We start from the raw sequence: 13544 nt of genomic DNA on the forward strand, positions 1-13544 counted from the left end.
GGGACAGACGTCCAAGGCCTCAAATCATCAACCAGCCGGAAACAAAATAAACCAGCTGAAATCAAATCCACCACATATTCACATGTTTGATTCAACATGGACGAGCTCGACACGTACACGTGTGAAAAATCGCCTTTTCACGCAGCTGCAAAGAATTTGATGATTTTCTAACAGCGACATATTCATCGTTTTATTTACAAAATAAAAGTGTGAACTATGTTTCCCCTTCTGTTTTTCTGTTCGAACGTTTGACCTCGGATATGTGTGGTTTTTGTTTTTTTGTTTTCTGTTCTGACGACATCTATGATTCATCAGCTCCTCCATCCTCCATCCCTGTGCCCGCAAGAGGGAGGAGAAAGAAAATAGGACGCATCCCGCAACAACAAAAAAACAGACGCATAATGAGGAATTAGCCTAAATGAAAAGATGATCAAACGCAGCTTTATAAACCGAGTTTAATCCATAAACATGTGATTTAAACCTTTAAAATCGGATTTACCACCAGCCTCCTCCCGTCTGATCGGCGCTGATCGGCGCTGATCAACGAGCCTCGTATTGTCTTTAATTCGCAGCTTTTTTAGCTGCACAGCCGGGAAGAACCGGACCGGATGGTTTGTACCGGGTTAAACAACTATACACGTGCAATACGAGATCAATGTGAGTTAAAGGCAGAAATATAAGGAGCGGTCTGCTCTTACCTCATGTCTCCAAGCTGAGCTGAAGATCACTGAGAGGGAGAGAGAGAGAGAGGGGGGGGGAGAGAGGAGGGGGGACGCTTGTAAGTGTAGGTCTCTCTGTTTCATTTCATCTGTTTATGAAACATATATTCATCTCAATAAAAAATACTCAATATTCTCAACCTTTTGTAATTAAGGCCCATATCTGATAATTAAAAGAAATCTGAGACCAGAGACCTGACCAAAGGGAAATAAAATTATAACATGAAAAAATAATAATAAACAGGGCTGTAAATAAGCCACTGTCCTCAGTAATGACCAAAATAAATATTCTGCTTATACCGTCACCCATCATCAGGAATCCACAATCAACCCATAAGAACCCAAACCAATTTTTCCCGAGAGAAAAATTGCAGGGGATATAAAACAGACTGAAGGGGACATGGAGCACATTTCTGAAAATATTTTCTAAATGCTACCCCCTTGAGCCAAAGATCTGAAATGTTACATAAATGTCACATTGGGCCTTTTTTTGCTTGGTAACAAAGATATGCCATTTTAGTCGCATTTCCACAAGACGTATCAAAACTTTTATGGTTGGATTTAACCAAAAAATATTTTTACAGGACAAAGTCTTCTCCTTGGATGATCTTCAGTGGTTCATTCTAATCCATCCTGCAAAAAATAATGACATAACTTTGAAATAGGACCAAAATAGGATAGTTACATCTTTTTGTCTGTTTTATTTACTGAGATGTACATTTTTCTTTCATAATTTCATAATTCTATCATGATTCATTTGACTAATTATTTAATCAATTTGACTTTTTTTGTTTACATTTGTTTAAATGTCTTTTAAATTCAACAACAGAACGTATTTTAATTAAAAATGATTGAATCAGCAAAATAAATTGAGCAGCTCATTACTATTTTTCTTATTGTGACAAATATGTTACTTTGTTTTTTCTGAGACAATTATAATTTTATAAGCCTGATGTGACATATCTGTCACAACTATATTTTAATAACTTTTTATACATTAGTTTGATAAACATGGTTAGAATAGTTTTAATCGACTATATAATGTAGGACGTGTTAACAAAGCATTAGAATTGTTAAATTACTTACCTTTAGCAACAAAAACAAGCTTTTGAAATTAGCTCGTTCTGTCAAACGTGCTCACCAGCCAGGCAGACATTTTGGAAGTGATATCATGGGAAAACAAATGAACTCACTGTCACTTGACCTCACCAGTACGTGTCACTTAGGGACTTCAAGATTTAAAATCATGGATAAAACTGTTGAAGGAACTTTCCAGGATATTTAAAGTGTCTGTGACAACTGTGTCACCGTGGGTCCTTTTGCTTTTGGGGGTCTGATTTCCTCACTATATGCTTTGGAGCTTTCAACTGGTTGTCTCCAACGTCACTTTTTCACTTCAAAAACGGATCTATATTGTGTCACTGCGTCAGAGAGAGCGTTAGCTAACAGTGGCAAGACACGTTTGTCTACCTGAAGACATTTTTTTATCTAATCCAACCATTTGGCAGTACATCCACTGCCCACTAGATGCCGTTCTGATGCCCACCTTTGGGTCCCAGCCCCAGTGGTTGAGAATAGCCGTACTATACTATCATTTTGACCTAATCTCTCCCAACCTAGAGGGAGAGATACACTGTTTTCTGTTGGATTGCTCCTGCAGTAACCCAACACAACTCCCACAGCCTTCTCCAAGTCCACAAAACACATGCAAACTCCCATGAACCCCGACAACCCTGCAGGGATGAAGAGCCGGTCCACTGTTCCGTGAGGGAATCCCCATTGCTACTCCTGGATTTGGGGGTTTGACAAATCAGTCGGAGCTTCCTTTACCAACACCTTGGAATGAGCTCGGTGAGGCTGAGCAGTGTACCCAGATAATTAGAGCACGCTCATCGTGAGCCAAGCCCTGCTTCTAACGGATCACCAGAACGTCATTTGAGGCCAACTGAAATCCCTTCTCTCTCTCTCCGAACTTCTCCAACACCTGGATTTTGCCTTGTGAACTCTTATGGCACAAAGCCCTTCTAGTGTTGGTCTGCTGCTTCATGGGACTTCTGGGCCAACCGAGCCTGAAATGCCTCCTTCAACTCCTTTGCCTCTTTCAAGAAAGGTTTTGAACATGGCTTGCTGGATTCCATGTGCCAAGGCTCCCCCAGGGACAAATGAGAAGTTCTTCTGGAAGTGGGACCTTGTGGACAGGGAGGGGCTTGAGCTGTTCCCAGTTCACCCTCACTCCACTTTTGGATTAACCAGGTCTGTCTGGCAGTTTCATTCCTTAATCTGATCCAACTCCCCACCAGGTAGTGATCAGTTGACAGCTCTTGTTCCTCTCTTTACCCTTGAGTGTCCCGGACATACCGACATAAATATCTGACGACACGACCACAAAGTCCCTCATCAATCAAGGTGTCCAAGTTCTTCTGATACCAAGTACGACTCAGCTTGTTTGTTATGGCCAATTCATGCAAAGAAGTCCCATAACAAAGCACCACTCAGGTTTAGATCAGGCAGGCCCGTTCCAATCACCCTCCAGGTTTCTCCGTCGTTGCAGAGTTAGAGTCCCGCAGCAGAACTATAAAGGCGGGCTCTAGGCGGGCCAAAACTATTTTTGCAGGAAGGCCGAATTTGGCCCTCGGGCCAGTGTTTTGTTTACCACTGAGGTACAGTATTGCCCAAAGCTGGTTGTTCAACCAGAATTACAATTGTGAGTGTGGTGATAAAAAAATAAAAAAGGTATGGACTTCATTACAATGAAAGTAAAAATGTATTGTTGTAAAGACATGTGTGTGTGTTTCATTTGTTTTCTTTTGGAGTACTCCAACTGCCCACTAGAGGTTACCACAGGTCTTGGGATCAGCTTCATGATTTCTCTTCACAGTGAGACTTACAGAAACATCCACAGTTTCTCCTGATGCACCATGTGACAATAATGAATCAGTTATTGATCACTCACTGCGGTCAGCCTTGAACTTTAAACACTAACATGCAACATACACATTAATGTAGTAATTCACATTCATGTAGTAAAACACTGACAGGAAAGATTTTAATGCAAAATGAATCGTTTTACTTAGTTTGAGTACCTTTTGCCAGTAATACTTAGATACTTTTTAAGGCAGGACTTTAACTTAGTGGAGTATTTGCCATGATATCAGGCGGAATTGGCAACTCGCTACTCTCCGTTTCCATCTTCAGGCAGTCAATCTTAGTGGAGTGGGCGGATTAAAAAGGTCTGTGTATTAGTATTGCAGTGTATTAGTATTTTTACTTCAGTAAAAGTACTTCCTCCAAAACAGCTCGTCCTGCTTGTTTAGTGTCTTTCTGTCACTGTCATAGATGTCGAGAATGAAAATATAAAATATTATATGTCACTATTTTCTGTCTTTTTTTCAAAACACAGTTTCTGTAACATTATCAGTAATAATAAATGATCTGCAGTTGTTTCTTTGATACAATCTAAAATGATCTGATGAAACACAATGACATCTATCTGAAATATGGTATAACATAATCATATTTTTCTTTAATATCATAATTAACTGTTATTTCAAAAACCAAGATCTTTAATATTTTCTCGTCATAAAAATATATTTCTTGAACTTAAAGCATCGTCATCATTACAGTGTATCTGTTTCGAGTGTAATGTTGTTTCATAAGGTTTTTTTACTCCATTCTACTTTTTCTGTTGATGACGCATGAGTGACGCTGATGGAGGTGGAGGGAAAATGTATTTATACTTTGGAGGACGACGATGATGAGATGTCAAGGTCCGAGCTGAAAATAAGACTTCCGCTTCGCAGTTACAACCTTCAAAATAAAAGTAAAAACAATCTTATTTGTTAATGTATGTAGTTAATTCATTGTGACCTATAGTTCACCAGAATGGTCGTCTGACATCAAAATATCACATGAAATAACATTTTACAACTATAACAAGACTCGGTCTTCTATATGGCCGGATTTTTATGTTGTATCTTACTTAAAGGGATTTAAATGACTGCTTGTTCCAACTGTTTGGATTTCATGCGGGAAATTAATGTTTTTGACAAAGTTTGACCTATGTAGGTTGAGCGATATCGTGCTTTTATTCTGAAAATCAAAAGAAAAAACCCGCGCGAAAGTCTTGTTTCCTGTTTTTTTGCCGGCGGAGCGGAGGGAGGAGGTGATGCTGATGGTGGGAGGAGGAAGAGGAGGGCTGATGTGTTCTGATCAGCAGCAGGTCTGATGATGATGATGATGATGATGATGATGATGCTGATGCTGTGAGTCAGAGAGCGGAGGGTTCAGCATGCTCACAGCCGCTCCAGAGTAGACAAACCCCGCACACAGAGAGACCGAGGACCCTGCCTGAGGAGACACACGGTGAGTCCGCAGACATCACAGCCGACACTCACACAGCGACAGCGGGGAGCAGGACAGACAGCAGTCATCACTGTGTACGTGACTGTATGACTGTGTGTGTGTGTGTGTACACGTGCATCCAAACTACTGGGGGCGCGTGCCCAGCTGTGCGCGTGCCCGTGCCGTCCTTACTTTGAATGGGAGTCAGACTGATTACCATGATGTGAGGAGATAACGATGCCCGGCTGCTGATTGAAACTGAGAACAAAGCAGCGGGTCATGTGTGTGTGTGTGTGTGTGTGTGTGTGTGTGTGTGTGTGTGTGTGTGTGTGTGTGTGTGTGTGTGTGTGTGTGTGTGTGTGTGTGTGTGTGTGTGTGTGTGTGTGTGTAGGTGTGTGTGTGTGTGTGTGCGTGTGTGTTTTGTAGCACACAAGTATGTTGTGTTGCTTGAAGACAGAGAGCATGAATGTCTGTTACTGCCGTCAAATATCATCACCGATGTAGATATAGGGATACTTAACTGGTAAAGATAAATATCATACAATCTAAATACTCCTCAGAGTAGTATTAGCAGTGATGGAATCAGTAGTCAGATGCAAAATTAGGCAATACAATAATACTCCATGAATAGGTTACAGAAGTAGCCTGGCAACATATTGAAGTATAAAAAAACAATCCATCCTGCAGAAAAATGGCCAATTATATCATGTTATTGAATAATTGTTACGGATGCATTAAGTAATATACTTATTTCATAATGCAGCTACATACAAATATTATAGTATACAATGTGATGACATAAGATATTGTGTTGCAAGAGTCTCTGCTCAGTCTTTGAGTTTAAAAGAAGAAGTTTTAGTTGTGATTAAACTAATTACCGGTATTGTCATTACTCTTGTTAGTTCTACTATTTACAATTTATAACTGGTACTATAACTTCCACTGGTACACTGGCACCGCTGATACGAGTACAGACTCAGAAACACATACAACTAGATCATAAAAATAAACTCCTACTCATTTTCCTCTTGATTTGTCAACATTTAGGACTTTACAATATATTTTGTTGTCATATATTTATACAGGTTATAATAAAATTAATTATAATATATTGTAATTATATCTAGTATTATATTTATAATACAATGTGTTTTTTTGGAGATGAGATTGAAGCTGCAGGAAATGGAGAGAATATTAAACCTGGAAATGTTCAGTAGAAACTGTGAGTGAGAAGAATGTGAGGAGTCAAACTGAAGGTGTTAAATTGCAACATACACACACACACACACACACACACACATACACACTCAGGTCTACAGGGAATCAGTTTTGCCAGTTCAGGAGACAAAACACTGTGTGGTTGTGTGTGTGTGTGTGTGTGTGTGTGTGTGTGTGTGTGTGTGTGTGTGTGTGTGTGTGTGTGTGTGTGTGTGTGTGTGTGTGTGTGTGTTTGTGTGTGTGTGTGTGTGTGTGATATCTATTCTCGTTCTGCTTTTCCTATCAGTCTGATGTCGTAAAGTTTACACCTTCTCATTTTAGAGAGTAGGAAAAATGACACCACTTGTGTTGATTGCTTCCTGCTGTTGATTAGCTAGTATAGCATTCTAGAACATTAGCATGCTGGTGGCAGCATGTTAGCCTGCTGTGTTTACTCAGACACTATTGACTGCCTATCATACACTCACGTTATTACCTTCCACATTTGTAAGAAATGTGACATGTGAGAACAACTGATTTGATTTAGTCATTGATTTTCCGGTAGCACCACCATCATGTATTTTGTGCACGGTGCACAATGTCCTGATTCCAGTTTGCATACTGATATCTTTGTACGGAGCACCACAGGGCTCAGTCTTGGGGTGCGATATTTATTTTCTTCCTACTATGGCGAAGGCTTGAGTTGTATGTGTTTCTGAGTCTGTACTCTCCCTCTGATTGGCTTACCTTGATATTCTTACCCTAACCCCAACCAATCACCCTCCTCATGCCTAAACCTTATCGACCAACCAACTCTTCAAACTAAATAAGGACAGAACAGAGGTCCTCGTTGGTTCATCACACTGTCTCAGCTCGTTACACCTGTGGACATAAAAAATGAAGCAGGGGGAGTCAACTACTACTCCCAGTATGCATTTCACCGACGAACAAACACCCAATCACAGAGCCTCACAGCGTGTGACCCGCATCGCTATCGGCGACCCGAAGCTAAAGATGATTCAGTTCTAAATTCTGTGTCAACTGTGACTTGTTTCTGTTTCTTGTTTCTGTGCCTGATAGAATCGTTACTGTGGCTGCAGTTGAGCTGTGTCAGCGGAGTCATTTGTACTGCCTTCCCCCTTTTTATTAGTGTTTCTTTCCGAATCAAGTATGAGGCAGACCGACATCAACAAAGTCCTAACATGAAGGCATAACATAATGATAACAATCTCACTGTGTATATTATATTTTACAGTGTTGTCCCGTGAGTGATGAAGGCACATTTATTCCCGTAGCTGTGATGCCTCTGGTTCAGTCGGTGGTGTTTTCCCTGCCGTCCGCCTCCGCACCGGAAGTGACGTCAGATGATGTGGGCAGGCGGGTAACCAGGCAACGGCCCTGCCGATGATGACATGTTTGCACTTCTCTGCGAGTGTATAAATCTCTGCTGTCTGTCTCTCTCTCCTCTCCTCCGAGCAGCGTTGCCATGGCAACCAGACAACTCTCACACACACACACACACACACATTCAGATGCTCCCATAGTTACATCCAGAAACACAATGGATGCTATCAGGAGGCAGGTGCGTGTGTGAGTGATTAACGAGCTGCTGATTAGTCACTGGTCTAAATTTGTGGTTGAGATAATGAGCGCTGATGTCAGTGTTCTGATCTGAATTCAAACACGAGAAACACTGTTTTTAAATTGTATTTACATGCAGTCTGGTGTTTGTGTCAGTTACAAGAAAGCCTGATGAGTTATCCAGAAGCCAAAAAGGCAGCTGGACTCTTGATATACTACACCTCTCTTCAAAAGGGCTTCTTTAGTTCTGGTTGACAGGCGCAGGGAGTTGGGGGGGGGTTCCAACTATTTGTCCACACTTCAAGAGACCCGGGGTCGCAGGGTGTGAATTGGTCTTTAAACCGCTCGGCTGGTCAGGACAGTATTTCAACCGATACCAAAATGTGTCAAAGCGTCCCAGAAGCTTTTGAGATGGACTGAAATGTAAATGCAGTCTATCCATGTTCTTGATTTACAAACTGGACTGAGGTTTACTGAGGCTGATGCAGATATCCTGACCCTGAGTGTTTTCTTTATTAGATCTGAGTGTTATTAATTGATAAGTGATTTGATAAGTGATACATACACGCATACAGGAACAGCTCTACAGAACCCTTATGCTGTTTGAAAGGTAGACCGTCAGCTTGGCTCATACAGCGAGAAGCAGTGGGTGGAAAGAACCGGATGGTGTTATGCTATCTCCTGTTCTACAGACGTTATTACAGGCTGGATCTGTGAGCTGCGGGAGGCTGTCCTCTGTGAGTGGGAGTATATAAAGAAGTAGATCAGAGATTTATGACAGGGAAATCACATTTTTTTCCACCAGGCCCAGTTGCAGGTGTTCTTTTTTGACGGAGGCCTGGCACAGTGAATAAATGAGAAATGGTTTATATTGGGATCATCGTAATGAATCAGCATGTGGTGGTATAACTCATACTGTCTGTCATGTTGAAACCCCTTCAGTAGTGTTTCCTCCTTCCCGGTTTCTATCAGCTCTCTTCTTCAACGAGATGCAAAGCTCTAATCGATGCTCGTTAATCATTCTGCCGGGGGGAATATAGCTCGGCATGCTGGGAAACTCCCCGAGGCCCTTCGCTCCGTCTTTTTTAATCCATTCCCGTTTGTCACGTTATGTGTGAATACGCTGTGAGAGTTCAGAGGGGGCGAGGCGCTTGTTGAGGCTAAAACTCACACCCCACAGAGAGAAGGCCAGAGCACGCATGTCCGCTGCTTTGCACAGTCGACACGCTCCAATAAGAAATCTACCAAGACTGGTTTACAATTATAAGGAATTTAATTCCACTGATGCAAGTACGATTACAGTTAAACATTGGAGTACATACTCCTATGAAATATTACAATATAAACCCACTTTGGAAAAAAACTACCTCTGGTCCCATGAGACACAGCCGTCGCAGGAAACCGCATGCTAGTAAAAAGGCAGAAAAAACACTTCTAACTCCGCCCACATATTCGTTCGCGACTCCTCCCCTCCCGTCTATCTCAATTTCTATTGGCTAACTTATGTAAACGCCTATCTCCACATCTCTCTCTCCCTGAGCAGCTAACACATTCAAATCCTGTCAGTTATGACTTACTCCCTTCTATGATAGTCCTTCAGTACATAAGCTACACTTCTGCAACTTGGCAGAAGCTTCATGTCTTATTAGCTACTAATCCTACATCACTTTATGGCTCATCAGATGTCCACGTGTTGCGGACACCGAAGATTTATATGTCACAGAGCTGCAGCTGCAATACAAAACAGGCCGCATTTATTCATCACTTACTGTCTGTCACATAGAAAACACACAGGTTCATATACAGCAGGACAATCATATCCACCATTCACATATTTAAGTTTTCTTGCTTGCATTCAAATGATATTTTTCAGCTGAATACAAGATAGAATGAAGCTACAAAGAACTAACCAAAATTGTCGTTTGTGAACAAGTCACTACAACAAAGTGATTTAACCTGAAATAAAACAAACAGCTAAATTGAACTGTGAATAAATAAATAAATAAGACCTCAGCCACATTCTTCAGTTTTACCAGCTGAAATCCAAACACACAGCTATAAGTGTGGATTTGTACTATTGGGAGGGTTAGCTAGCACCCCAAATCGCATTAGATGAATGAAGCATTGACTTGGAAAATGTATTTTGAGTTTTCTATGTATATATGAAATTATAATTATTGACATACCATTTGCTAACCTGAACCAACAAGTTTGCTTCACTGAACTGTTTGCAAACTTAAAACAAAAACCTGCTCAACTGAACAGTTTAAGCTACAAAATTTAACAATTGAATCACTTGAACCAGTTAGCTAACCTGGAACAATCGCTAAAACCATCTACCAAAGCTGCCAAGAGCTAGCTTGTATGTATTTATAACCTTCACCAACTGTTTTATGTTCTCATATATATCATTAGAGAGCCTTCACCAAACTGCTAATCCTAAATCTAACTTTGAGCTACATGTTTAGCTGCCAAATTAAACTGTAAGCTAACTTGTTTAGCTGCTAAAGAAATAAAATATCGGTGAGCTAACCTGAACCAAACAACCGAACTATCGGCTGCTGGGCTTGCTAACAGTGGACATAACGAGTAGGGGGACTGATGCACTGAAGCTTCTAAATTACATGCTCATTGTAATGGAGATAATCTGCACTTTGAGCAGGTCGGGTGTCCAGTTGAAGGACTCTCCCAGAATAAAACCACTAGAGTGGTTTTCATTTACCAGTTACCGTTGATGGCACTCAGACTAATTACATTCAGATTGTTTGTCTGTTCCTGCCTCGCTCTGTAGGAACAGTGTGAGTGGAGTTTATGCACATTTCCCACTTTCCCTTTTACTCCTGCTTCTCAAGTATTACCAGATATTCTCTTTTCTATTACTATTCATTATATTTGGTTGATTTCCCAAAAAAGGGTGATGTCCATCTTGAAAAAATCTACCAAAACATTTCTGAAAATAATCTAAATCAACCTGAAACTCGAGACATTATACGCAACTTGGACTACAACATTAAATTATGTGTGCTTTAAATTCACGTCCAGGTTTCTCTTTCATTTCTGCTGTGATTCAACTTTTCCTCTTTCCATCTCCTTCTCAGCATACAGGTCAGCTATCCGGAGCGGGCACACTCACACTCCCAGAATGCCAGAGCAGAGCAATGACTACCGGGTGGTGGTGTTCGGAGCCGGCGGGGTGGGGAAGAGCTCGCTGGTCCTTCGGTTCGTCAAAGGCACCTTCAGAGACACCTACATTCCCACTGTGGAGGACACATACAGACAGGTAAGACATGAAAACTATTCTATTTATTTAAACACCCTGCGTGTGTGTCATTTAAGCTCTTGTGTTAAAGACTTCATCAGTAGCAGTTCTCTCTGCAGGTGATCAGCTGTGATAAGAGCGTCTGCACGCTGCAGATCACCGACACAACAGGAAGTCACCAGTTTCCAGCAATGCAGCGCCTTTCCATCTCCAAGGGCCACGCCTTCATCTTGGTCTTCTCCATCACCAGCCGCCAATCACTGGAAGAGCTGAAACCCATTTACCAGCAGGTCAGAGTCTTTCATTTAGTTTCTAGGTGACCGACTAACAGTTATAATTACTGTAGGGTCTTTTTTATCCTCAAGAATATTTCATGATTTCATTTCAGGTATAATTATTTTCTTCTGATGTTAGCAAGGGTGGTCTTTATTCCAGGTAAGGTGGGCTGCCTCCATTATAATAAGCTGCAGGAACCCCTGATGTATGTTCTCTTGTGTACTGTTGGACATTTAAATAAGAAATCCAAACTGAACCCCCATAAAAGCATCAAAAGCTTATGTTCGGTGTCCCGTCTCTTCGACCTCTGCACCCAGTTATCATGCATGACATTAAGGCATCTCATGTTTCGATTTTATCAGCTGGAGTCAATTAATGTTAATTCAATGAGTTTGATATTTGCCAAAAGACAAAATGAAGGTGCTATCTGGTAAACATGCACAAAAAGGAGAAGATGGTTTGTTAAAAATGTCACTCTGTTGTTTTGATATTCTAAAAAGGTGATTTACGAGACATAAAAAACACATAATGTATATATTATATTATAATAATGTCGTAGTATAGTGTTTGATATGGCTTCCAGAAAAAAAAGAATTACCAAGTTATTAAATTATTTTTGACTTGGTAATTTAAATCTCTAGAATCTATAAATAGGCTACCAATTGATCGTATTAGCTAGATAGCAGTGGAGTCCTGACCGACAGTTTACGGCAGCAGATATCAAACAGTTGGATTCTCTTGTTGTGCATTAAAGTGTCTCATATCAGTGTTTAACGTCATCATTTTAAATGAGGACTTTCAGAACTCAGAGCTAAGCAGTAGCTTGTCCTGTTAAACTGCTAGCATACGTTAGCTCATGTCACGTTAGCTCTTATGCTGGTTTACGTTAGCTCAATAGCCAAAGTGAAACAGTTGTCAACAAGATTATTAGATATCAGATATCTTCAACTTTGACTTTAAGTGGTGACTTAGCAGCAGTTTGTCATGAGAACCATAATTGGGAAAAACTACATAGTAGCAGTTACAAATCTTAATTTTTGGATGTGATGAGTAATTAGCTACAGTAACTTTGTCTGATTTTCTACGTAGAGACGAGCTTTGGGGTTCTTTGAAATTCAGCTCCAAATAAAATACTGATAATATTTATCAGTTTCTGTTAGGCACCAGTAGAACAAACGGGGTGCACTTTCTTCGCTTAATCTTTATTTCTGAAGATTTTTACTCCAGTTGAAGTTTGAAAAATGTATAGCTGCATCAGGAATGTTCTCTAAATAGGTAGTGTTGACTTGATCCAATGTCCCCTCCAGGTCCTGGCCATCAAAGGTACGGTGGAGTCCATTCCCATCATGCTTGTGGGCAACAAAAGTGACGAAACGGCCCAGCGCGAGGTGGAGAAGAAGGAGGCCGAGGCTCAGGCCGCCACCTGGAAGTGTGCCTTCATGGAGACGTCGGCCAAGACAAACTCCAATGTGAAGGAACTGTTTCAGGAGCTGCTGTCCCTGGAGAAGAAGAGGGACATGAGCCTGAGCATCGACGGCAAGCGCTCGGGAAAACAGAAACGAGCCGACAAGTTGAAGGGGAAGTGCAGTATCATGTAGAGCGGGTGGGCGGCAGACTCGCTGTGGAGATGCGGAAACAGCAGAGGAGGCAGGAGGGGAAGTCTGCTGACGAGTTTCCATAGAGACTCCCTCTCCCATCTTTCACCAGATCTGCATCACGGAGGATGGGTCATGTTTGATGATCCTCCACCATCCGCCTGAACACTAAAGCCCCGAGGAACAACATGATGAGACCGACTGATAATGAAAACATTTATTTATACCAGGGTCCTTCTGGGGCTCCTTCTGGCCCTGAACTGGATTGTGTTTGTGGCCTCAAAATACTTCAAAAGAAAAAAAAATAACATATATATATGTACAGTATGTATATATACAGACCCATCTAACGGCTACCACCACCAACGATTACAATAATATTATTATAGAGGAATACTCCACTGATTTTATTGTGAATCTTGACCCAAGCCATGAATGTAACTTGTATTTATAGAAGCAAAAGATACATTAGATATAACTTAATTTATCCCAATGGGAAATTGTTGTAGAGCAGTGGCAAATATTAAGTGGATTAAAAAGTGTTGACAGATAAAGTACATTTTTCTTATCATAGTC

At 41.0% G+C, this 13544-nt stretch overlaps 1 protein-coding gene across 1 annotated transcript; it reads left to right on the forward strand.

Annotated features, from left to right (window-relative positions):
• Positions 1-5001: 5001 nt before the first annotated feature.
• diras1a (DIRAS family, GTP-binding RAS-like 1a) lies at positions 5002-12971 on the forward strand (the record flags this gene model as incomplete). Its single annotated transcript, XM_079266869.1, has 4 exons — positions 5002-5081; positions 10937-11118; positions 11217-11387; positions 12681-12971. The coding sequence occupies exons 2-4, from the start codon at positions 10981-10983 to the stop codon at positions 12969-12971; spliced, it is 600 nt and encodes a 199-aa protein (XP_079122995.1). The 5' UTR covers positions 5002-5081; positions 10937-10980.
• Between the last annotated feature and the right edge of the window lie 573 nt (positions 12972-13544).

The sequence above is a fragment of the Melanostigma gelatinosum genome (assembly GCF_949748355.1).
Source record: "Melanostigma gelatinosum genome assembly, chromosome: 4".
In the NCBI taxonomy this organism is placed as follows: Eukaryota; Metazoa; Chordata; class Actinopteri; order Perciformes; family Zoarcidae; genus Melanostigma; species Melanostigma gelatinosum.